Here is a 23,255-nt window from a genome sequence, read left to right on the forward strand (position 1 = left end):
TGTGTCGTGTGGTAGTGATATATAGCTAGGTCGCTCCCAGCATCGTACTGTCTTAAGCAGTGTCATTTCATCCCAGGCGTGCAAGAGCTCCATTCCTGGCTGTTGTTGAACTAGAAATGACTGACTGCTAAGGCCTACTGTTTAGCAAAAACAAACTCCTCTGACCTAATGTGCAGTATGTTTGATGCAACTTGGTTTGTTTGGTGACACTCCAGGCTAGTTGGCGGGATGGGGGGGGTAATTTGGCCAATAGCAGAGGAAGATGAGTGTATAATTTAAAAAAAAAAGCCTGTCTGGGTTTACATAACAACATTAACCATTCACTAGGGGTGGGCGACAGCGAAGTTGTGCCAAATGTTCCAGTTTCGATTTGCAAGCCTGCACACACTGTGATCAACCTCAACTATACTGCTGACTAGGGATGTAACCATATGAAATTTCACAGTACAGTAGCTACAAAAAATACAGTAATACGTATAGTATACGGTATTTCACGGTATACATATACATACATATACACATACAGATGTAAACTTTAAGTCACCCCACATTGTGTTGCCATGGCCATGTAGCAGATGGACAAATGTTAATCCATCCCTGTTCCTCCATGTTTCTTTAAACTGGCTCCCATGTGCGCAAATAACGGTTCGTAAAAATTGGTGTAAAGCAGTTGCACAATATTACAGGGAAAGGCTTACAGTTCAGAAACGCAGTTGCTTGATACCGCGGTATAACTTAAAACAGTATACCACCCCGTTACAGCCAGACTGCTGACTTGAAGTTTGATATGTATTTTATTCACCTGTATTCACAAAATATCTATTTCAGATGGTGAAATTGTGTTTTGAGACCCATACTTGGACTATTTTTTTAGAGATTCTCTGCCCAGAACATATGGCTGTCTATCGTGTTATTGTTTTCACAATGGAAAAGAAAACAAGTCAACCACAAACTCTGAAATGTCTTTATTCCAGTATTATTCCAACCTGTCCATGTCCTTCTTTGGTCCTCTCACTCTTTTTTTAGGCCAACTTGTTTGTTTCATGCTAATTGAGCAACACGCATTATGTTAGGATTCATGTTCAAATTTACAATGCAAATGAAAAGCGAAGGAACAGCATAGGCCAATTAAAAAGTCTGACATCATTCTTTTTGTCTGTGTGTGTCTAAGATTGTGTGATCGTGACACTGTGAATGTGTTTGGGTTTATGCGAAACACCCGTTTCCCGATTGCGCTGAAGCCAGGCCTCATTGATTTCTGCTCCTGCTTCATCTTCCAATTTCCTCCTGCTGGAAGCTCCTTGAGAGCAGCACAACTCAGGCAGAGCCAAGCAACGGCAGATAGACTCCTCGCCCAGCGAGCATGTGTGCGGGGGCCAACTGAGGGGGCTGGAGTCGTAGCACACATGCGTCATCTAGTTCCAGCTCAGAATGTTCACAATGTACATATTGCAATACCGTACAACCTAAATACCATTTTGCATATGGAAATGTATATACAGGCAGAAAATAATGACAGGTATCCACTTTGCTTTATGGGGAATGTATAGGGCATGATATAATTTGTCTAATTTGTATGTGTGCCTGCTAATGTTCGATGCATTTTTTTTTATTTTTATTTTTTTATCATAGCCGGCAGGAGGTACCATCTTTGTTTAGCTCTATGTTTTAATATCCAGCAGTGTAACTGTGTCTCTGTCTGAGAAGTTGCTCAGTTGCAAGCCGTTTTAGGCCCGCTCCCCTTTTGTCAGTCAACTCTCCCTTACTTAAGGGGGTTTCCCAGTGGAAATAACAGACACAACTGTCCTCGAGGCTATGTTGAAAGAGCAGGCTCTTATGTTCTTCAATTTCACCTGTTCTTTCAACTGAATTATATTGTGTGGGGGTTGGCTTAAGTGCTCAAGGGAGCCTTAGCAGAAGGTGTGTGTGTCTGTCCAGGTTTGTGCCGTTACCTATTTTTGTCTTGCGCTCAGAAGACAACCTTACCAAGATAGGTTGAGGTGGCTGTGTGTGTTTTTGTGCATGCTCCCGGGCTGTGCATTGTTTTGTTCACCTCTTCCTATGACAACAATTATACACTGTATCGCTCCGGGGATGCATTTAAATATTAAATCGATATGGAATAACTTATTGCTTGTCAGTAAATAACACGTCTTGGAGCAGAGTTTTGGAAACGAAAGTGGAAGGGGAGCAAGGTCTAAAAATGTATACCCTCTAAGAGGCATATATGTGTGAACATTTGGTTTAATGCTTTTAGTTAGCGTTACCTGGCATCCAAGAAGTCGTGTGTGTGTGTGTGTGTGTGTGTGTGTGTGTGTGTGTGTGTGTGTGTGTGTGTGTGTGTGTGTGTGTGTGTGTGTGTGTGTGTGTGTGTGTGTGTCTCCTTCCTTTTTGGACCCTTCTCCAAAATGGCCTCTGTTCTAGTGGAAGTGAAAAGACTTTGTTGCGCCAGCTGGTAATTTGAGCCTCTAATTCAGAGCCAGAGAAGTGAACAAGGAAGTAGAGGCATACGAGGGTGGGGGAGCTGAAAGAGAGGCTTTTCTCTCTTCCTATGGAATTTACCTCCCTAGTTCACCGTCTGGCTCTTTTGGAAGCCGCCCAAAGAGTGACTCCCTTTTGTGGGTTAGGGGGGATCGAGGCGGCTATTTTGGTGAGGCCTAGATCATCCGCAGGACGGCTCAATCGCCATGCGGTTCTCTTGAGAAACTTTTTCTTTTTGGATTGGGGGGGGGCACAGAGGTGTTCATTGTTGCCATGACTGAATAGTCCTTACCGTAGTTAACTCTTTGTGTAACCTTTACTGTTTCCTAACCCTTTATTAGATTCCCTTTCTATTAATGAAATTATTATGAATAAGACATTTCGAAGAGGAATATGTTTAAGTTGGGTCACTGCACAAAATCATATAAATATTAGTCGTAAATTTAATCCATTTTCAAAATGATTTTCTTTTTAAGTGTCAGGGTGGCTATTTGGGAGCTAGCCACTGTCCCAAGAGACAAACTGAAAACATTTCTGTTTGTCTCTTGTTTCTCCCCCCAGTTCAGCCATTCTGGGGTGACAATCTCTCTTCTGTCAGGTGAACCGACCTTGACGTTATTTGAAGTCCCCAGTCCTGGTGTGGTTGCCTTGGTACTGGAAAGAGAGCAGCAGAAAACCGTAGCCAGGGGATGGCTACGTAAATGTCACACATTCTGCTACTCTTTGGACGGTTCATCTTAACCAACCCGCCAATTGTCTTGTTGCAGAAAGCAACTGACGTGTTATTATAGGGCCTTTTTTTTCTTTTCATATAAGAATCAAGAAGAATAATTTTATTACTAGTCTCACAGATGCGCTGCACTCAACACACGCATGCAGGGAGTGGTGATGACCACAAACACACGCAGGGAGTGCCTCTGCATTTCTCCCATCCCAGCCGTCCGTACTCCAGGGGCAGCCAGGAGCAGTGGGCAGCCTCTACTACGTCAGCGCCCGGGGACCAATTCCAGGTGGTGGATCCATGTTGTGGTCAGGGAAGAGGACAGGAAAGTGTTCTGCGTGTTTGAAATTTTTTTATGTTGGAGGAGACCCATGTGAACACAGGGAGAACATGCAACTCCACACAGAAAGGCCCCTAATCGGAAGATTACCCACCAGAGCCCAGCACCAACAGCGCCCCAGTCGGGAACCGAACCCAGGACCTTGTTGCTGTGAGCCAGCACTGCTGCCACCGAATCTGTGGCCCTCTGGCAATTATATTTTGAACTGCGTTTGGCCAAATCGTGACCTTGATGGAAGCCAAATCCTCTCCTCTCTGAGCGTGTGAATGGACTATTTTTATTTTATTTTTTTCAACCACATTACTGCCTGCAAGCTTATGCGTTTGCCTGCGCGAAGGAGCCAGAGAGCTAAAGAGCCAGAGAGCGGGAGTGTGGGTCAGTGTTCCAGCAGTGTGGATCACATGAGGAAAGTCCTAGCCTCATGCTGGATGACTCACCCCTCTGAGCTGTCTGGGAGGGAGTTAGCCCTCTGCTGGCCGTCTCCGGTCGCACATCCTGATGAATGGCTCCATGCAGCCGCTGGTTGTTTTTCTGCTCTATGAAAGCCCCCTTACTCCTTAAATATCGGATGCTCCTGTAACAATAATAAACACACTTACTGCACTCTGTCCATACTTGGTTATTATCTTAGATGAGGCAGATATTTCTCTTCATCGACGGTTTTCTCAGTCTGGATGACTCAGCAATATTTACAGTAGGTGTTGTATTAGGATTGGGATTTGCTTGGTTTTCAATGGTGTTTGTTTTGTTTATATACTACAATTGAGCCTTTTGTTTAAATTATTGTTGTTGTCCCATCATGTAACAATGCTTTCAGGCCAGACTCTTATGGCAAGTTTGTACTTCCAGTTTAAAAGAAAGACACACACACAATTCTATTCATGGTTGCCCATCGGCTTTAAATGTTACCTTCCTCTGACACACTCTGCATGAGCATCAAACCAAATTTATTGAAAATCAGTTATGAAAGCATGATGAGTGCAGCATTCATTTTGCCACATTAGTGCTGAGTCATGCTGCCAGTTTAACTGTGTGTTTGAGGTGTGTAAAGCTAACCGTCTCACACTCTTTTCCCCAGGTCCTCCCCATGTCCGTGAGCCGTGGGTTGCGGCTCAGCGGCTGCCCACCTCCGGAGTGGACCGTCGCCATAGTTGGGGCCCTGTGACCCCCTCCCTCCCCCTCCCCCTCCCCCTCCCTCCCTCCCCCTCCCCCTCATCTTTTCCTCTCCTCCTTCCTTCCCTTATCCCGTCTCTCCCCTCCTCCCTCCCCATCCCCCACCCCGACTCCCCACGTATCGCTGTGCTGGACGTCATGAGCATAGTAATCGCACTGGGAGTCACCACACCTGAAACGTCTTACTCCGATATGGCTGCTGGATCAGAGTGAGTACGAACTCTGGGTGCTGCTGATGGCCTTTCAGGTTACAGGTGCTACCACAGATTGCCATTAGTGCTCGGTGTGCACGCACACACCATTTTTATTAGAACAGTGGTTCTCATGTGGGGTCTGTGGACGCCCAGTGGTGATATTTCAGGGAATTCCTAGCAAAATGATTAATGGCTAAAACATTTTTTCATTAACAGAACGTTGGCACAATTAGAGAATGTACAATTATGACTCTTTTGATCATAGTTTTACTGTCATCTCTGTAGCTATAGTATAGACAGGTATGGTAGATATAAGTCAGACAAATGCTGCATTCACATGGAACATGGGAGATGGCAAACTATTGCGCTTTGTGAACGGCATGGGGAGGTATGAGTACGAGTAATATGTTGCTATGGTGATGAAGAAAGATGCCAATAGATTATTTTAAACTAAATTATTTTGTGTCTTATCATATATAAGAGTTTTAATAATGCATGTAGCTATAAAATACAACTTACTATTAATATTTCATTTGAAACTTAAATGAATGTTAAAATCCCCCAAATGTATTGTAATTTATAGTTTGTTAACCTTACACAAGCCTGCTATAAAGCATCATATTAATCTCCAAGCAGATTTGACAATGGATTATTTAGCATTATGGATATATTTATGGCTATATAGAGATCTGTTTCCTGGTAGTGATCAATGATCTGTTAACTGCGTGGTCAATGCCTGATCACCTGGTTTCCACTGGCAATAGAAGCCTTCTTTTATTATTAATTTTTTGTATTTAGTTATATTATTATCTAAGTAATAACCTGGAGCCGCAAATTTATCACCAGACCAACCATACAACCACCATGTCAAAATCCTCCATCGGCTTCAAGCACCAACAGTCTCCATGCAATTAATACATAGAATAAACTACTTTTATATCAATCCACTTTTTTTTATTTAAGCCATTTAAGTGCGACATTCTAGAGAAAACTGCATCTACAGTGTCCTAATTCAAAACTCCGGCAGCCGTAGCAGACATGCGCAGTAGAGTTGGCTCCTCACCTATGCAACATCCAGCAGTAATTCAGTCGCGGAGGATGGCAAAAAAATTAAAATTTTTTACTTTACACGGCAAATGCCATGTACCATTGCCGGTCTTCTCTGCCATCATGCTGCCATCCACTAACATGAATTCCAGTTTGCTGTTTCCCATCTACTGTGTTCCATGTGAATGCAGCATAAACCCATCGAACAATAAAAATATACTCAGACTGGCATTTCAGACACAGGGACATTGAGGGTTCTTGCTATGGAGAAGGTTAATAATAAGTACTGAGTGCACATTCTTACGTGCCAATACAGATTAGGTTATTTGCTATATTGCTGAGATTGCTGATTTTAAAGACCCATTGTGTATTATTTTCGGTAATTGTCTAAATATCACATAACATGCAGCTACATTAGTTCACCTTGGTATCTGGTGCAGTTATCACAGCAGCACAGTATCGGATCCGATAACCAGTGTTCCTATCTCTACATCCCAAACCAGTTCCATGCTAAGAACAAAAAAATGGAATGGCAAAATGACAGAAAAGAAAAACGGTTATATAATGATGCTGTTCTAATTTCTGCCTAAAGGGTTATTCTCATTGACCCCAGTTTTCAACGCCCCTTAATGGCCCGACCATCTCTATGGCAGAGATGGAAAGAAAACGCCACAGACGTGACCGCGAACACATTGTCTATACGTACTGAAGGGAGATGAGGGGCAAAATGGTTGGACAGACGTTAGCCTTCAGAATGTAGTGGTCACTTAAACATGAAACCCTTCTTCCTCAAACCCTGTGCATCTGGGCTGTAGACCTTATCAGAGCTCCACATCAGCACCTAAGTGCACTGAGCAGTGTCTGAGGAAATGGCTGCAGACAGCCTAAGTAGGACCAGGCGCTGCTACTACACTGGTAAGTCTGGTTACATGACTGAGGCTCTGTGGAATGCAATTGGCCTGAACAAGCTTCCCGACAGCGCCCCCCCCCTCCTCCACAACACACATTCAAGGCCCCCTTTTTGTAATTTTCCAAGCCACCGTCAGAGGGAATTAAAAATTTTAACACAGTGGAAAAAGGAAAAAGGTATTTAATAATAATTTAAAAAAAAAACAACATAGCCTCCTGTTTCTGTGTGTTAAAGGTAAAGAGTTGTTTTCCTTTTCCTGCCTGCCAAATCTCTGTAAAAGGGCAGCAGCGGGTTGCGTAACATAATGGTGGCCAACGTTTCATTTCCTGATTTGCTGTCTGGTTCTCAAGTTTTGGGCCCTGGCGCCATCTAGTGACCATCTGGGCAAGGTTTACTATGATGTTTTTTGTTTTGTTTTTTTGTTTTTGTCAGCCCTGAGTCAGTGGAAGCGAGCCCTGCCGTGAATGAGAAAAGCTACAACAGCGATAGCTGTGGGAGCGCACAGAGCCATGGGTATCGGGGACTACCGTATGCTGTGAGTTCACATCTCTTTTAAACCTAAAAAACAGAAACAAGATGTGTACCACAGTTGTAAATGAACTGCTAAAATATATGGTAATATTGTGCTCGAACCTCCACAATTAGAAATTGAATGCCAAATAAGTTTCACACTGAGAATGAAAACCACAGAAAGTAAAAATTAATGGTCAAGCAATGTTAAGTGTGCATTAAAAAATGTGTCCCATGCCTTCTGCATCCATGACGCTGCTCTCGTTATTAACAACTGCACTGTTTCACGTACCTTACTTTTTTGCCTTCATTTTCATTCGTCTCCATTTTCCGCCCCCCCTCCTTTTTTTCCCCTTCCTTCCTTCCTGCCTTCTTTTTTTATTTTTATTTTTCTTTTTGCCTGAACACCCGTTGTTTGAAGATGCAACAGTCTTCCGTTGTGTGTTGTCAGGATCACAACTATGGCGCGCCCCCTCCCCCCACCCCACCCGCCTCCCCGCTCTCCCAAACCATCATCCCCCGTATGGAGCTCAACGGCGTGGTGGGCCGTGGCTCGCGCTACCCCCGCCGCCCCAGTGCCCCCGAAGACCACTCTGTGGACTCCGACAGCTCCTCTGAGGAGGAGGAGGAGGAAGAGGAGGAGGAGGAAGAGGACGGGGCCATTGCAGGCTGGTGCCAATGCAGCCTGACGCAGGACGGCCTGCTCATCAAGTGTGATGGCTGCAGGTAACTTTGGGTGGCCGTGTTGATTTGGCTTTTTATTTTCATCTTTGCCCCCTTGTCAACCACTTTCTGTATGTTCAAAAAATATTAAGGGTGCTCTGATCGGGATTCTTGGGGCCGATCACGGATCGTTGGAAGCAGTATCGATCACGGCCGATCACGATCAAGGGGTCTATTTGAAGCCTTCTATAGTGTAGCTTTATGTATTTAACCATTCTTAATAACACTATATATTAAGTATTACAATTAAGAGATGAGGAAGTATCATCGATTGACAACTGTTTATTTATTGGCAGGCAACATGTGCAACATATTCCTCTCTCTCTCTTATAGACACAACTTAAAAATAGTAGCTTAGAGCGTGAAGGTGCAGTGTGTAGTATTTAGTGGCATCTAGCGCTGAGTGTAACCAACTGAATACCCCTCCCCAACATGGCGGCCTTCTGTGGAAGAGATGGTGCCTGCGAAAAAAGTGGCCCTCACTAGAGCCAATGTTTCGTTTGTCCCTTCTGAGCTACTGTAAACATGGCAGCCTCCGTGAAGCGTACCGCAGTCCATGTAGGGATGTAATGGTATGAAATATCACAGTACGGTATCTACCAAAATACCACATTCATTATACGCTCTTGGGCGGTACAGTGGTACCTCGACTTACGACTGTAATTTGTTCTATAAGAATGGTCGTATGTTAAAACAGTCGTAGGTCGAAGCAATTTTTCCCATATAAATTATGAAATCATGAAGGGTGAAAATAATACACAGCACAAACATGAATAAAAAAAAATATAAAGCCACAAACTAGGTGCACACACAATGTAGGTCGCCCGCTGACTGACTGCTGACTGGCTGCCGACTGGCTGCCGACACGCCAACTGCAAATTTCCACGGTCGTATCTTGGAGCAGTCGGTCGCAAGTTGATACAAATTTTTGCAACTATCGCTACTCGTATCTTGGATTAGTCGTAAGTCGAGGTACCACTGTATTAATTTATCCCCCTCGTTTTCTGTATATATTCAATTAATTTAAAGTTATTATTAAAAAAGAAAAACACAGAGGGAGATAGTCGTAACGGTGGCCGATTGATCGTAGCACCCTTAAAAAAAATACATAAGCACAGTATTCCTGTTTAGAAAATGAGAATTATCTCGATGTATTGGTTTACTAGTCATGTTTACCTAAAACAAGGCCAACTGTCAAATATAAGAAATAAATATTGTTTATCCTTTCTTGGTATCACTTTCTTTCTTTTTTTAGTTTATTTATTTTTATTTTGTTTTTATTTGGAAAGCCATAAATATCACATTATTTTAGAATCAGTGACATTGCACTGACAACGATGTACTCAAGTGTACAATCAAATACAGCAGCAGAGAACAATCAACGTCAATCATTTTGTATCTATTCTTTTCCAATTTTTGTTTTGGGTGGGTAAAACCAACTGTTTACAATACAACTCGGGAGCTTTCACATTCTTTAAACAGTTCAATAAAAATCTGACCTTATGGGTTTAATGTACTCAGTCCACTTAAACCAAATCTGAAAAACAGGCTTTCTGGATGGTATCACTTTTTTAATATTGAAATATAGGTTATCAGTCAATTGTGCTACATCTCCGTTTTCATTTTTTGTTTATGTTCCTCAACCCATTTTGGGGCCCTGTTCTAGTTAAATGACGACAAGGACCTCCTTGCCTAAAATGCACTGCAGTATATGGTGTGAAATATTTCTGAAGGAGTTTAGAGAAGACTGGAAATTGCGCCTTCGTCTCTTGACGTGCTGCTCTTCTCATCTCTTCATCACAGGGGACTAGACAGGAGGAAAGCAGCAGAGGGCCAACACAGGAAGCCAGAAAATGTCTCTGGTCAGTTATGCATAATGCTGTTGTTATTCATATATATGTTCGCCACGTGACTTCACAACAGCAGTCCAAAGACTTTTTCCTGGCCTTTTGGTTTTCAGTCTTCCAAAAGTCCAAAAAGGATTACCGGTTTAATTCATGTTTTTGTTTATTTTCTGTTTTGTTTCTCTTTCCGCTTTCCTCTTCCTCCACAGCCGGGGAGAGCAGCGCCACAGAGAGCGGCGATGAAGAAGTGTCCCCCTCCACAGTCTCATACACAGCCACGCAGCACACACCCACCAGCATCACACTCACCGTGAACCGCATCAAGAGGAACAAACCTAAAAAGAGGAAGAAGAGCACAGAGAAGGCCCGTGGCACGCCCAAAGTCAAGAAGGTCAAGGTGGGCAAATCATTGTCGTCTGGACAACCAGTTTTGTTGTCTTTTAACACAACACTGTTGAAATGTATTAAATAAACAATTGTTTTAATTTGGTAGCGTTTTAGAAATGTCACTTAAATGCGATTTGACTGGATTGATATATAACAACAACAGAAAAATGTTATGTGTGGGAAAACAGATTTTGGTTTACCACTTGTTATTCTACTTGAATTCCCACATTCTTAAATTCTGTTTACAACAGCAAAAGAAAAGGCTAGACCTTATCAAAGCAAATCCAATGAGAAGTTCACCAGAGTAGGGGATAGGGAAGAAAGTCCTTTTACATATAAATGGCCCTGGAAAAGTAACGTTTGCTCATTTTTTCCTCCAGGCCTTCAGAGAGGGTTCTAGAAAGTCCATGAGGATGAAGGTAAGATTCCACTAAACTCGTGGTCCTTGTTTTATGAGCACTTAAGATGAACTTGGTAAGACTAATCCAGACCCCCCCCCCCCAACCTCGCTGGCCAGAACTCCACCACAGAGGCCAACGTGCTGGACGAGAACACAGCGGAGGGCTGGGAGACCAGGATCCGCCAGTGGACGGACCAGTATGAGGAGGCCTTGGCCAACCAGTACAGTGCAGACGTCCAAACGCTGCTCCAGCTGCATCGTGCCGCCACCGCCGGCGTTGCCAAAACGGAGAGCAGCGGGGGCACTTCGGCCACACAGCTCGCCACCTCCGCTGACACCATGGACTCCATCAACCGCACCGAGCTGGCCTGCAACAACACAGTGCTGGGTTCCCAGATGCAAGTGAGCGGATGCAAACCAAAAAAAGAGACATACTTTGCCTTCGTAGATATCGGGGTTGCGAAGACTCCCGATGCACACGGCTGTTTTTTAATCTATACATGCATTGCATTTACCTTCAGCTTCAGCTCGGACGGGTAACACGGGTGCAGAAGCACCGGAAGATTTTGCGAGCAGCCAAGAACCTGGAGCCTGACACGCTCATCATAGAATACCGTGGCAAGGTGATGCTGAAGCAGCAGTTTGAGGTCAACGGGCAATTTTTCAAAAAGTAAGTTATCTTTGTGTGATGCTTTCTCGATACCATGGCTCAATCCTAAACCGTTGTCTTTAAATTTGGAGTTTAGACGATAGAAGATAAATATTTTTCTCTATAGCAGATGTCTAAAATGCTTCTTTATGTAAATAATTATGGCTGGGTTAAAAAAAAAAATGTTTAGACACAATTAAATTCTATTGTGTCAATTTCTGAATCGATTTACAATCTTTATTTTGTTTGAAAGTTATGCAATATTTTCCAATTAGTACCACTTAATAAAATACTACCATAATCACAAATTAATTTAATTTATTGTACTGAATTTGTTCTGTTAAATATTCTTGAAATGCTCGTCAGATTTTGTATTGAAACGTAGGTAGCAATTGTCATTATGTATAAAATCAATATATCGAATTTCATCATAATGAGCTTAGGCTCAATATTGGGTGAAATCGATATTTAATTGAATCATGACCCTTTGTATCCAACCCAAACCAGATCCTGCAGAAAATCAAATAGATTTGCTTTTAGATTTGTTTGATGTGGCTCCTGGAATTGCAGACACCAATATTCTCTTATACTACACCATTATTACTATACCATTAAATGGTTATACAATTAGCATTTAGACTGGTATTGCGCTGGGGCTTTGTCTTTAATGTACTTTTGTTTTTCCAGACCCTACCCCTTTGTGCTGTTCTACTCCAAGTTCAACGAGGTGGAGATGTGTGTAGATGCACGGACCTTCGGAAATGACGCTCGCTTCATCAGGAGGTCCTGCGCTCCCAATGCCGAGGTGAGACTTTCAACGGTTACAGAGGAGATCTGTCCCATAGCTTTCTCTTGAGGCAGAGAACTGAGATAACTGGATAACCGTCTTCTCCTGCAGGTCCGGCACATGATCACAGACGGCATGATCCACCTTTGTATCTATGCTGTCAGTGAAATCACCAAGGACACTGAGGTCACCATTGGATTTGACTACGAGTTCAATAGCTGGTCAGTAAGATTTGCTCCTGGTGAATTGATAATTTACCCATCAGTTTGTAGGAATGCACCACTGCCATGGCGATAGGGGCGACGGCAATGCAAGGGGCGACGCTCCGGTCGACTTCACACATTTTAGCATTTTTTTCAGTTTTTTAACGTATTTCATTTTTATTTTATATATTTTATTTTATTCTATAGTATTCGACTTACTACATTATGTTTTAGGAATCAGTTAGTCAAGTAGGTAGGTAGCTATTGTGTTCAGTCTAGAACATATTGTGTGTAATCACCGGGTGCATTGCATTGACATTTCACTGCATATGTATCAAAGTATGTATGTGACGAATAAACCTCTTGAATCTGCCAGTACCTTTTCCAAGTTCTGAAGTAGAGGCTTCTAATCCATTATATTCACTGAAGATTATAGATTTTGACGGTTTGGGGTCACTACAAGAATAACGGTTGACTTTTTTTTACCCAACATTGCAAACATGTTTCCTTAGTTTGAGGAAAATTAACTCTATTTGTACCCTTATCAAAAAGGTGACCACTCTGGCCTTTTCTCCTGTGTAACACTATCTCTCTCCTCCCTGCTGACCACCAGCAACTACAAAGTGGACTGTGCCTGCCACAAGGGCAACCAGAACTGCCCAGTGCAGAAGCACAACTCCAGCCCCAGGGAGAGCCTGCTGTGCCCACCCTCTCTGCCCGCTCCTCCGTCGCAGGTGGGGGCGGAGACCCGGCGGCGGAAAGCCCGCAGGAGAGAGCTGGAGGAGTGCCACACCACAGGGGGGGCCTCTGACGATAGCAGCCAACCCCTGGAGCCGCCCACTGAGGCCAGAGAACTGCACGGAGCTAGTGACGTTGAGGTGTGTGTGTGTGAATACTTCTATATCAATGTTGGTGGCAATGTTTTAATATCCACTATTGGATAGTTTTTCTATCTTTGTATATCTGCTGAGGTGCATGTGAACCTATAGTTTCTTGGCTGCACCTGTTGTTGAGTTAGTGGTTTCCTAACACTCTACCCCATTTGTGTCTGTGCACTGAAGGAGGGACTCCTCGATGAAGTGAAACTGGAGGAGGCAGAAGATGGAGAGGTGGACGAGAACGGCGTGGTCATCTCTACCAAAAGAGTAGGCTGCTTCGCAAATCCAAAACCTCACGCACTTAGACCTTTAAAGCTCCACACCAAAGTACACCAATGCGAGTTCTTGTACTTTGAGGAAACTGGCAACATTGGCAAACGTTGATTGCCCAGAGGCCCTGCCCCCCAAACTCCACCACAATTTTGTTGGGAGAATAAACGGTATCTCTAAACTGTCCTGGTCTGAATGTTTGCTTGTGTAGCCGTTTGACAGCTTGGAAAAGCGGAGGAGACCAGGGGGAGGTGACGAACCGAAGGATGGCATGGAGTCAGAAAACGGGGCTGGGAACTCCTCTGGGGGAAACACTGCTACACCCAGCAACACGGGGGTGGGTGTCAGCACCCGACGCACCACCTACACCGCGGTGAGCGGAGCTTTGCGGTTTCAAGTCTTGTTTTTGCGTCTTGCGTCAGCTCTGAAACTGATGTTGTGAAGCCTTGCGTCCCACTGCAGGAGCCCCCGTCCATGGAGGCAGAAAAGGCCCCGTTGTCGTCCACTGCTGGACTTGCCACTGCAGCCGCCGCCCCAAAGCCCCCACCCGCCCGCTCCAGCAAGCCGCGGCCTAAGAGCCGTATCTCCCGCTACCGCTCCAGCTCGTCGCAGCGCGCCCGCCGCCAGCGACAGGCTCTCGCCCAGCAGGCCGCAGCTGCAGCGGCCGCGGCTGCAGCTGCCGCTGCAGCTGCCGCGGCTGCCCTGGATGAGGAGGGGCCCCATGGTCAGTTAAACGCCGAGCTGAGCTTGGGGGAGGGTTGCCTGGGGGCCGGACACATCCTGGACGCCGAGGGCCCCACGTGCCTGAACAGAAGTAATGTGCGCTACCCCAAGACTAAAAAGGTGAACAGAACACATGAAAGGTTTTGTTGGTGTTGTGTGAAAATCCTTCTTAAACAACTATGACTCACCTGTGCCCCCACGTCCTCCCCCAGTACCTTGTGACGGAATGGCTGAACGACAAGGTTCCGGGTGGAGAGAAGTTCCAACAGGAGGTCCCCGTGGAACGGCCCCTCCGAATCAGCAGTGACCCCACGGTGCTGGCCACCACCCTCAACATGCTGCCCGGCCTGTCCCACTCCTCCTACATCTGCACCGCCCCCAAACACTACGTCCGCTTCGGCTCGCCATTCAACCCAGAGAGGCGCCGGCCCCGCCCCCTGCAGATGGACGGCACCTACGGCTGCTACAAGAAGGTGAGTCGGCAAAGAAAGGCTTTATGGGTCAACAAAAGACACTCATACAGGGAACAATGTCATAGGCAGAACTGGTCTGTGTGTGGGTGTCTCCGAGTGAATGTACTGTTTGACCTTCCGGTTGCTTTCTTTGTGGCTCGACAGAGGTGGATCAAACAGGCAGAGGATGAGAGCTGCTCAGCCAGCCTTGAGGACGGCACAGAGTCCACCTCCTCCCACCAAAGCACTAGCAGCAGATCCACTCCCAATCTCCTGGCTAATGGTATACAACCTCACCCTTGTTATAGATCACATCATTCATCACAGCCTTACCAAAATAGTTGGCTAGTCGTTTGTGAAATTACATGTTGACTATTTGTTTTAGATTAGCATTTACATTTGACAAGATTTGCACTATAATTTCTCCAACTGTTGTCTTTTTACGTTGATGCGGTCACATTAATAAAGTTAACCTCAGATTATGCTTGGTTTTTATTGACAGTATTAAGTCTTATTCTTCATTTGATTCGAAGAAATTTCCTGTCCAAATCTGCGCCGCGGATTGTTTTATCTTTTCTCTCCATTTTCCGTTTTTCTGATCCTGCTAATGATAAACTAAAAGAGCCTGTCCTCTGTCGCAGAACTCATCGCCCCCTTCAAGAAGCGCCGGTCAAAGTATGCGGAGGAGACGGCCCGGGCGCCCCCAGAGCACCTGCTACGCCCGCTATCACCAATCACCCCCCCGTTGCCAGAGGACCCCCTGCACCCCCTGCTGGGTCTTCACTGCGGCTCCCTGCTACACAACGGCCTGGCGTACTCCCCCATGCCCTCACTGCCCACCAGCCGCTGCAACACGCCACTGCAGTTTGAGGTACGCTGCAGCTCCACCTTCTTATCGCTTGGTGAGCCCCCCCCCCCCCCCCGTCTCTAAGAGCTCTTCTTGCTGTCTCCCTCCAGAACATATCGTCTCCTGAAGCCTCCCCCGTCCACCAGCTGGAGTCAATCTCTCCTGAGGTGAGCACATTAGCGTCCCTCATTGGAGGGAAATATTCCTGCGCTGTATTGATGTTTGGAAATTTGATTTGGTGTTTAGCTGTTTTGCTAATATCCGTGAGCTCTGTGCACCCCTCAGCCGTGCGTGCGGACGGACTTCGATGGCCCCCGCACCCAGTTTTCGGACCTCTCCCTCCCCTCCAGCTTGGAGAGCCCTCTGCCCGCATCCTCAGACGACTTCTCCCTGTCAGCTGGCCACGAAGCGCAGGGCCTGACCTCCGCGGGCACTGGCTGCCTCGCGTCGGTGGCCTGCCCCCCACTGGACCTTGCCACCCATCCTCCCCCCAGCCGGGAGCAGGCCTTTAGGACAGAGTTCAACCTCATATACACCTGCTCCCCCCTCAACGCCAACCTGGGGAACCCGGCGACCGTCGACAGACTCCTTGCCCAGTCGGAGGGCAGCTTCTCCCCAGCTGAGTCCTTCTACGGCACCTTGGGGGGGCAGGGCCTCCTCGGGGAGGTGGCCCAGGGCTCCATGTCACCCTTTGGAGACTCTCATTACGGCGGAGGCTACCCGGACAGTGGTACGCCCCCTCACATCGGCAACCCACCACAAAAGAAGAAGGCAAGTTCTCCAGCGTCTCGTTATATTTGTCTATACAGAAGGTCTCTGTTGAATCATGATTTCCATTGATTATATATCGGGCTGGACATGGTCAGCGTATTTTCACACTTTGATATTGGTTCCTAAGCCTTACTTGACTTTTTGATACCAATGGTCCCTTTTTAGACTGGAAATCCTGAGTTAAATGACAAATAATATCGATGTTGTGATATAAGAACTAGACATTGTCTGAGATTTTTGGTTAATTTGATATCGTTAACTTTTGTCCTTAAGGCTGCATTACAGTAATGCACATTTCTGAACTTCATAGACTGTTCTAGCTGTTCTAATCAACTCCTCTACCTGTTTGCTCATAATATCCACAGTGCCAGTGATTGTTTCTCAAATATTTTGCATGAAAGCATCAATAGTCACCCGCAAATTATCGATATTGAGTTATTCCTCAAAATATATTATAACATTTGATTTCGAAAACGGCTCTGCAACTCTTCATACCCTTCGTTTTTGCTCACTGACACTGAAGAGGTGATGTGCTTGGATATCGGAAAATTCAGCATTGAATGCCACAGAAAGTTTTGATATTCTATACTGTTGATTCAATTTGGTTGTGACGTGGAAAGTATTGAATTTCAATAGCCAGCCTAATTATTTTGCAAACACCTCTTACTATTACATAGCTGTGAATAGTAGTAATTTAGAAACAATAAGAATCCCTAGCCACAGGAAGCCCCAAGCTCTCTCTCGTGCTTGTAGTGTCTTTCTGCCTGCTTCTGTAAAATCCTGCAGTTTGTCCTTTTTTATCAGTTGGTGGGGGAAAGAGAGAAATGTATGTCACCATACTTTTCTTTGTTGCGCTTGTGCGTATCTGAAATGATTTGGACTCTGTAGCTTTGACCCTTCCTCCTGCACCCCCTTCCTTCCCTCTCTCCTCACACCCTCTTCTTCACTCTCCCTCCTCCTCCTCCTCCTCATTCCTGAGTGAACCTTGAAACCTTCTTTTTGCAAGTCTCTCTTCCACTTTTCTTCCAAGGCAGAGGGCCAACCAGCAAACCATTAGTCTGCTGACAGGGAAGCCAGATTACCAGGCTATAGCTGTCAGAAGTCAATACAAGCCAGTACAAAATATGGTGAATATTTCCCCTACACGACTACATCTCTAGAAGTGTGCATGTCAATATTGTTGTTGGGGTTAATTTTTATTCTTTTATTTATATTTTTTTGCATCTGCATACAACACCCACCACACGCTCCTCCAACCCTGCCTTCCCTCCTCCACCCCTAAATGTCCCTCCGATTCGAGTATTACTGTACCCTGTAGTTGCGTAGACAGATTTCGATCAACTTATCGATTTTATTTAATTTCGGTCAATAGTAGTTTTTGTTTAGTCTTCGTTTAGGTTCATCTATGCATAGGTTCATTTTTTTTTTTAATTGTTGTCGTTGCTCCACCCCAACCATGGCTCTTAACCCTGTGTTACCTGCTGCTCTGGGTCTATCTTTTCAGCTCATTTCAACTTAAAAAAAAAAAAAATTGTTTTGCCACATTCCACCGTGGGGAAAATGACACTCGGGCACTGATATCTTGTGTTTATCTGACATATGATGAGTGTTTGACAGCAACAAACTGTCAAACACTGGAATGGTGTGCACTGTTGATAAGTCTGATTAAGGTCCGTTCTAAGTTCTTTGCGCTGAACCTCAATATATTAATGGTTCATTTATTAATATTATCAAAGCATACAGCGAGGGAGTATTGTAGGAACTGTGCCAGTCTTTCATTTTGAAGACTTTGACATTTCCTGGTAACAGCTGTCAACCCGTCATGTGTCACGTGATTCACTGGCCCCTGACAACCATCCCGCTCACCCATTGCCATCATATATGTATATGATGACATGCACGAACATTTCCATCGCGTCTCTGACACATGCGGGGACGAGCGTTCTCATTCTCATTTATGTAGTGTCTTTGTATGCCAATGCCAAATTTTGTGTAATCAAGCATTCTGTGGATGATTGGTTGTGGTTTTTTTTTTTGTTGTTTTTTTCCCCTGAGCGGTTGCATCACAGTGTGATTCATTTAAAAGGAAGAGGAAAAAAAAAAGCCTGATTTCCGGTCAAAGAAAAAGGTTTGTTCTTAGTGAGGCACACAGAGACTACGTAAGGTTGGAGCTGCTGTGAGTACATATCCGCTCGAGGTTGCATCTGGTAGGTCCATCGCTCACGATTTTCTCCTGGAGTTGTGGAGAAACAGGTCTTAAAGCAGGTGCAAGCTAATCCCAGGTGAGTCTGGATGGTGGTTGATGTGGTGCATGTGCTTGGACCATCCCTCAATTTCAGTTCTCAGTGAAAAATAACAGGTGGTGCGATGCAACACTGGCGTGTGTGCGTGTGTATCCGTGTGTGTCCGTCCTGTGACGTGGCTCGGTGTCAGTCCAAAAAAGCACCCAGTGGTTGACCGAGCGGCATGTCCTCCCTTCATCCGTACAGGTCTCTCTGCTGGAGTACCGTAAGAGGAAGCAGGGTGGCGGACGGGATTCAGAGCACTGTGCCAGCAGCCAGCTGGGAACCCACTTCGGCCAGGATTCCCTCCACCACCACCAGCTGCAGCCCCCAGCCTCCCCCCACAGCTCCTTCTCCTCCCCAGCCCATGCCTCCTCCTCCTCCATCCCCCAGATAGAGGAAGTCAGCCCCCTGGACCACCAGACTCTGGCACCCCAGTCCAGGGCACATGAGACCGGCAGCCACTGGTGAGACTGCCGACACCTGTCTAAGTGTTTACTCTTGACACTTGTCATAATTGACTGCTTTATTTGATCAAACCAAAGCTTTCATTTATGGTAGCTCATTCTGTTATTTAGATGTGAAGGTTTCATTGTCTCTAATCGCTTCTAATCGAATCACATAAATCTCAAGTCAAAATGTGCCACTAATGCTTATCTTCTAAAAATGTGGCTTTGTTTTAAAAAAAAAAAAATTCCCACAGGCCAAAAAGGTTTGTTAAACATGAATTTTTTGTATTACAGTCCCTAAGTCCTTAGACCCACCGCCAACTAGCCGACTATTAAAATAGATATTTTTACCCATTCTACCTTCCTTGACTTTGATGCACATTCCTGTAGCATACAGTACTTTTTAATACAAATGATATTTCTGAATATTAGAAATACTGAATAAAAGGTCATGTACTACTTTAAAGTACAAACATCTTCCTCACTTAAAAAGTTGTCTTTCAACAAACTGAAGAGCATATGACACATGTTCCTCCTTCTCCTGTACAAGGATTTAAGTTTGAAGAGTAATTACTTGTGTGTTGACCTTTTTGTCAATTCATGTTCTGTGTGTCTTCTCCAGGATGGTTCCCACCAGTGTGGAGCGTCTTCGAGAGGGCCAGGGTGTGCTGGAGCGAGTCCTGAGGGGGAGCATCAAGATGGACCGCATTCTGAAGAGGAGCGATGGCCCAGGAGACAAGGAAGCCGGTATGGCACCGACGTGTGTGTGTGTGTGTGTGTGTGTGTGTGTGTGTGTGTGTGTGTGTGTGTGTGTGTGTGTGTGTGTGTGTGTGTGTGTGTGTGTGTGTGTGTGTGTGTGTGTGTGTGTGTGGTATCTAACTCTCCCCATGGCGCCTTGCAGACACAGATCGATACGAGACACCAGCGGGGTCGGTGGCTCCTCCCATGAAGAGCCCACACAGATACAGCCCCTCCGTGTTCTCCCAGCAGGTACGTTGGTGTTCACCAAGAAGAGACGGGACGAGTGAGTTAACACCCATTCAGTTCACTGTGAGAGCCCAGACATTCTTACACAGCTGCACTGCACCGATGCAGATGACATTTCCAGTTACTATGACGAGAAGATGCTGTGTGTTTAATCGATTTTTTTTTTTCACTTTATTTGATCCTGGATGATTCTAGGGTTCGGATACGATGCAACTGTGCATTCGGTTTCACTGCTTCTGGGTATTGAAGTGACACACTAGGTGTAAACTCCTTGTTCTGATCCCAGGTGTCGGAGAGCCAGCGGCAGACGGACAGCCCCTCCTTCCTCCAGCAGAGCGGCTCCTACAGCCCCCCAGGACAGAGCTTCTACTCCCACCCCCCCTCGCCCTACCCCCCCCAGAACACCTCCTGCTCGGATCCCCGGCCCCCGGGGGGCTCCCTCCACCAGCAGTGTGATGGCGTGGACAGAGGCCACAGCTATGTCAGCCCCCATCTAAAGGCCAGCCTGCTGAACAGCTCCCCCCTCCCGGGGTCCAGGGCCCACAGCCAGGCCAAATCAGACTCCCAGGTCCCCAGACTTAGTCAGCAGCAGGGCCTGAAAATGAGCACCCCCGCGGGGCAGGCGGGCTCCAGGCTACTGTCGCCTTCGGGACCCCCTCCACACTACCAGCAGCGCGGGGTGCCCCTTGCACAGTTCCAGCACCCTCCTCTCCAGGGATCAGGAGTACGGACACAGTCAGGAAGCTTTTAGGTGTGTGTGTGTGTGTGTGTGTGTGTGTGTGTGTGTGTGTGTGTGTGTGTGTGTGTGTGTGTGTGTGTGTGTGTGTGTGTGTGTGTGTGTGTGTGTGTGTGTGTGTGTGTGTGTGTGTGCGTGCTATGCTGCGTACCCCCTGCCCCGTGACCCCCTCAAGCTGCAGTGAAATGGTGCTCAGGGAGTTCGGGGAGAAGAACTGTACAGATCTAAGAGGAGCAAGGACTTCCTGTATGGATATTCCTCCTTTTGCCCCCACCCCTCCTCCTTATTTTCTGTCATTTTCCTCATTGTTTTCAGACAAATAAAACAGAATACTGCGTTCTCCACAGAGCTATTCACGGACTGTGGACTTCATTAAGGAATCGGTGGAAGAAGAAAATTGGAAAAACAAAACTTTCAAATAAGAAATCACATGTAACTTCAAATTGTGCCCCCTCCCCCCCCCCCCCCCCCGGTGTTCTCTGACGTGTCGGGACCATGGAAACGTTAAAACTTTGCAAAATAAAATCTCTGCAAACTCCATGTACAAAGTTCTAAGAAGCAACCCAACCCGTCGCCTCGGCAACGGAGGTCAGAAGTGTGGCGCTTGCAGCAGAGATTCTGTCCTGTTTAAATTAGATTGTATTACATTCTGTCTTTCTTTCCCATCTTTCCTTCTCTTCTTCTTTTGATTTGGGCGTGCTCTGCTGCCTTCCGCGCTGCAGTCAGGCGGTTAACTTGGGGGGCGGGGGGCATGTTTGATAAAACTACATCTTGGAGGAGAAAAAACAACAAACCCCAAAACGCTGATGCGAGAGGTGGAGGGAGAGAGAAGCTTCCAGAACTACGTCATCATTCCTTACTATGTACCGATCGTTTGTGCGACATCCCAGAGAACCAAGGCCTTTTGATTCCGTTCACGACCGCTCATCTTTGCCACGTCATTTCCGTTAAAAAAGAATTGTTTCCTTTTCTAGTTGTTTTTTTTTTTTTTGTTTGTTTGTTATTTTGTTTTTTGTTTTTCTCTACGCCCTCTTTCGACCGTTCCCCTGCGCTCCATTCACACTGTACGTTCTCACGCCACACGCAGTTTTTTTCTGAAACACGGTGCTGCGACTTGTTTGTCATCTCCCTCACCCCCCCTTCATAAATCCCAGAATACAGTTATGTTCCCAACAAACATTCATCTTTGTCATCACGTCATTTTGAATCTGCTTTATTTCATATATATATGCACACACACACGCACACACACCACTCAAGAGCTGCTTCACCACATCAATGCTGTAATCTGTAAGGCTTTTTTTTGTTTGTTTGTTTTTTTTCATTCACACCTACTACCTGGGGACAAAATCTATATTTGAATAAAGACGTGCCATGACACCCCCCCACCACACACACACACACACACACAAACACTGGGACCCTCATGGAAGAGTCAAAGACTGGTTGCCCCGCCCCCAGCGTTCCAAGCCTAATGCATCAAACAGACGGGTATTCAAATATTAACATGAATGTTTTGGGGTTTTTTAGGACCGAAGACTTTGAAAGGAAGCAACAAGATAATTATGATATAAAATAACCAGCACCTTACCTAAAAAAAAAAAAAACATCTAAAAGGAATACGGACTGAAAACGACGCCTGTACGTGTGCTTTTGTATAGAAAGAAATGTGTTGTGGAAGGAAACACAAAAAAAAAAACATGACACGTCTAGTACACTGAATTTCTTTTTTAAAGCGCATGGTTAATCCACAGGGTTGGTTTGCTCACGGGTTCCCTGGCTTGGAGCTGCTCACCCCGCCCTACCCCCCACCCTCGCTCTCTGGGGTTCCACCAATTTAAAAAAATAATAAAATACAAAAACTAATACAGGCACTGCATTATGTTTTTGTTGGGGTTTTTTTGGCTTAGTTTTTAAATATTTTATTTTATTTCTACCCCCCCCTCCCCCCACACACACCCAGAAAGATTTAAGAAGAAAAAGAGATGTAATGCATTTTGATAATAAAAAAGAATCTTGATGGTTAATGTATTTTGGGAAAAAATGAAAAAACCTTCCTGTTCTAATGTGTCATTTTAATGTCGCTCGAGTGCTCTGAGCTCAGGTCGAAGCTCCGAAAACATCCATCGACCCGGATTCTGTCTCGAAACGTCACCTTAAAGAGAATTGAATGAATACCTTTGTTGGCCTCCAAACTCCTTGACTGTAGTTCATTGCAGCATCCCCCACAATTGCAACTACTTGGGTCCACTAGAGGGAAGCGTTGAACTGCAAGTGTGATTATCCAAAGCCTCTGTGATCTGACTAACTAGTTGTTGTGATTTATCAATTAAAAGCTACACCAACAAATAATTAATGCTCAAAATGTATACAAATCTGTAAAGTGCAAATCCGTAAGATTGTCTGTGTTGGGTGGATTACCCTTCGAGTCCCAGAGTTGAATTCAAAACCGAAATGTTTACCATCGACTTCGGTCTAAAATGGTCAAATA

General features: G+C 45.4%; 1 protein-coding gene across 2 annotated transcripts; it reads left to right on the forward strand.

The window, feature by feature from the left end:
- The first annotated feature begins 4,743 nt into the window (after nucleotides 1-4,743).
- setd5 (SET domain containing 5) lies at nucleotides 4,744-22,944 on the forward strand. Of its 2 annotated transcripts, none has more exons than XM_079999980.1 (24): nucleotides 4,744-4,924; nucleotides 7,299-7,401; nucleotides 7,798-8,102; nucleotides 9,903-9,961; nucleotides 10,153-10,340; nucleotides 10,711-10,749; nucleotides 10,848-11,132; nucleotides 11,252-11,400; nucleotides 12,067-12,184; nucleotides 12,278-12,387; nucleotides 12,983-13,247; nucleotides 13,431-13,514; nucleotides 13,729-13,890; nucleotides 13,980-14,360; nucleotides 14,453-14,713; nucleotides 14,858-14,975; nucleotides 15,334-15,563; nucleotides 15,650-15,706; nucleotides 15,825-16,310; nucleotides 17,345-17,437; nucleotides 18,800-19,059; nucleotides 19,664-19,788; nucleotides 19,943-20,031; nucleotides 20,315-22,944. In XM_079999980.1, the coding sequence occupies exons 1-24, from the start codon at nucleotides 4,854-4,856 to the stop codon at nucleotides 20,777-20,779; spliced, it is 4,503 nt and encodes a 1,500-aa protein (XP_079856106.1). In that variant the 5' UTR covers nucleotides 4,744-4,853; the 3' UTR covers nucleotides 20,780-22,944. The 2 variants fall into 2 exon arrangements, with proteins under 2 accessions (XP_079856106.1, XP_079856107.1); XM_079999981.1 differs by having other exon boundaries at nucleotides 7,828-8,102.
- Nucleotides 22,945-23,255: the final 311 nt, after the last annotated feature.

The sequence above is a fragment of the Zeus faber genome (assembly GCF_960531495.2).
Source record: "Zeus faber genome assembly, chromosome: 5".
Taxonomy (NCBI): domain Eukaryota; kingdom Metazoa; phylum Chordata; class Actinopteri; order Zeiformes; family Zeidae; genus Zeus; species Zeus faber.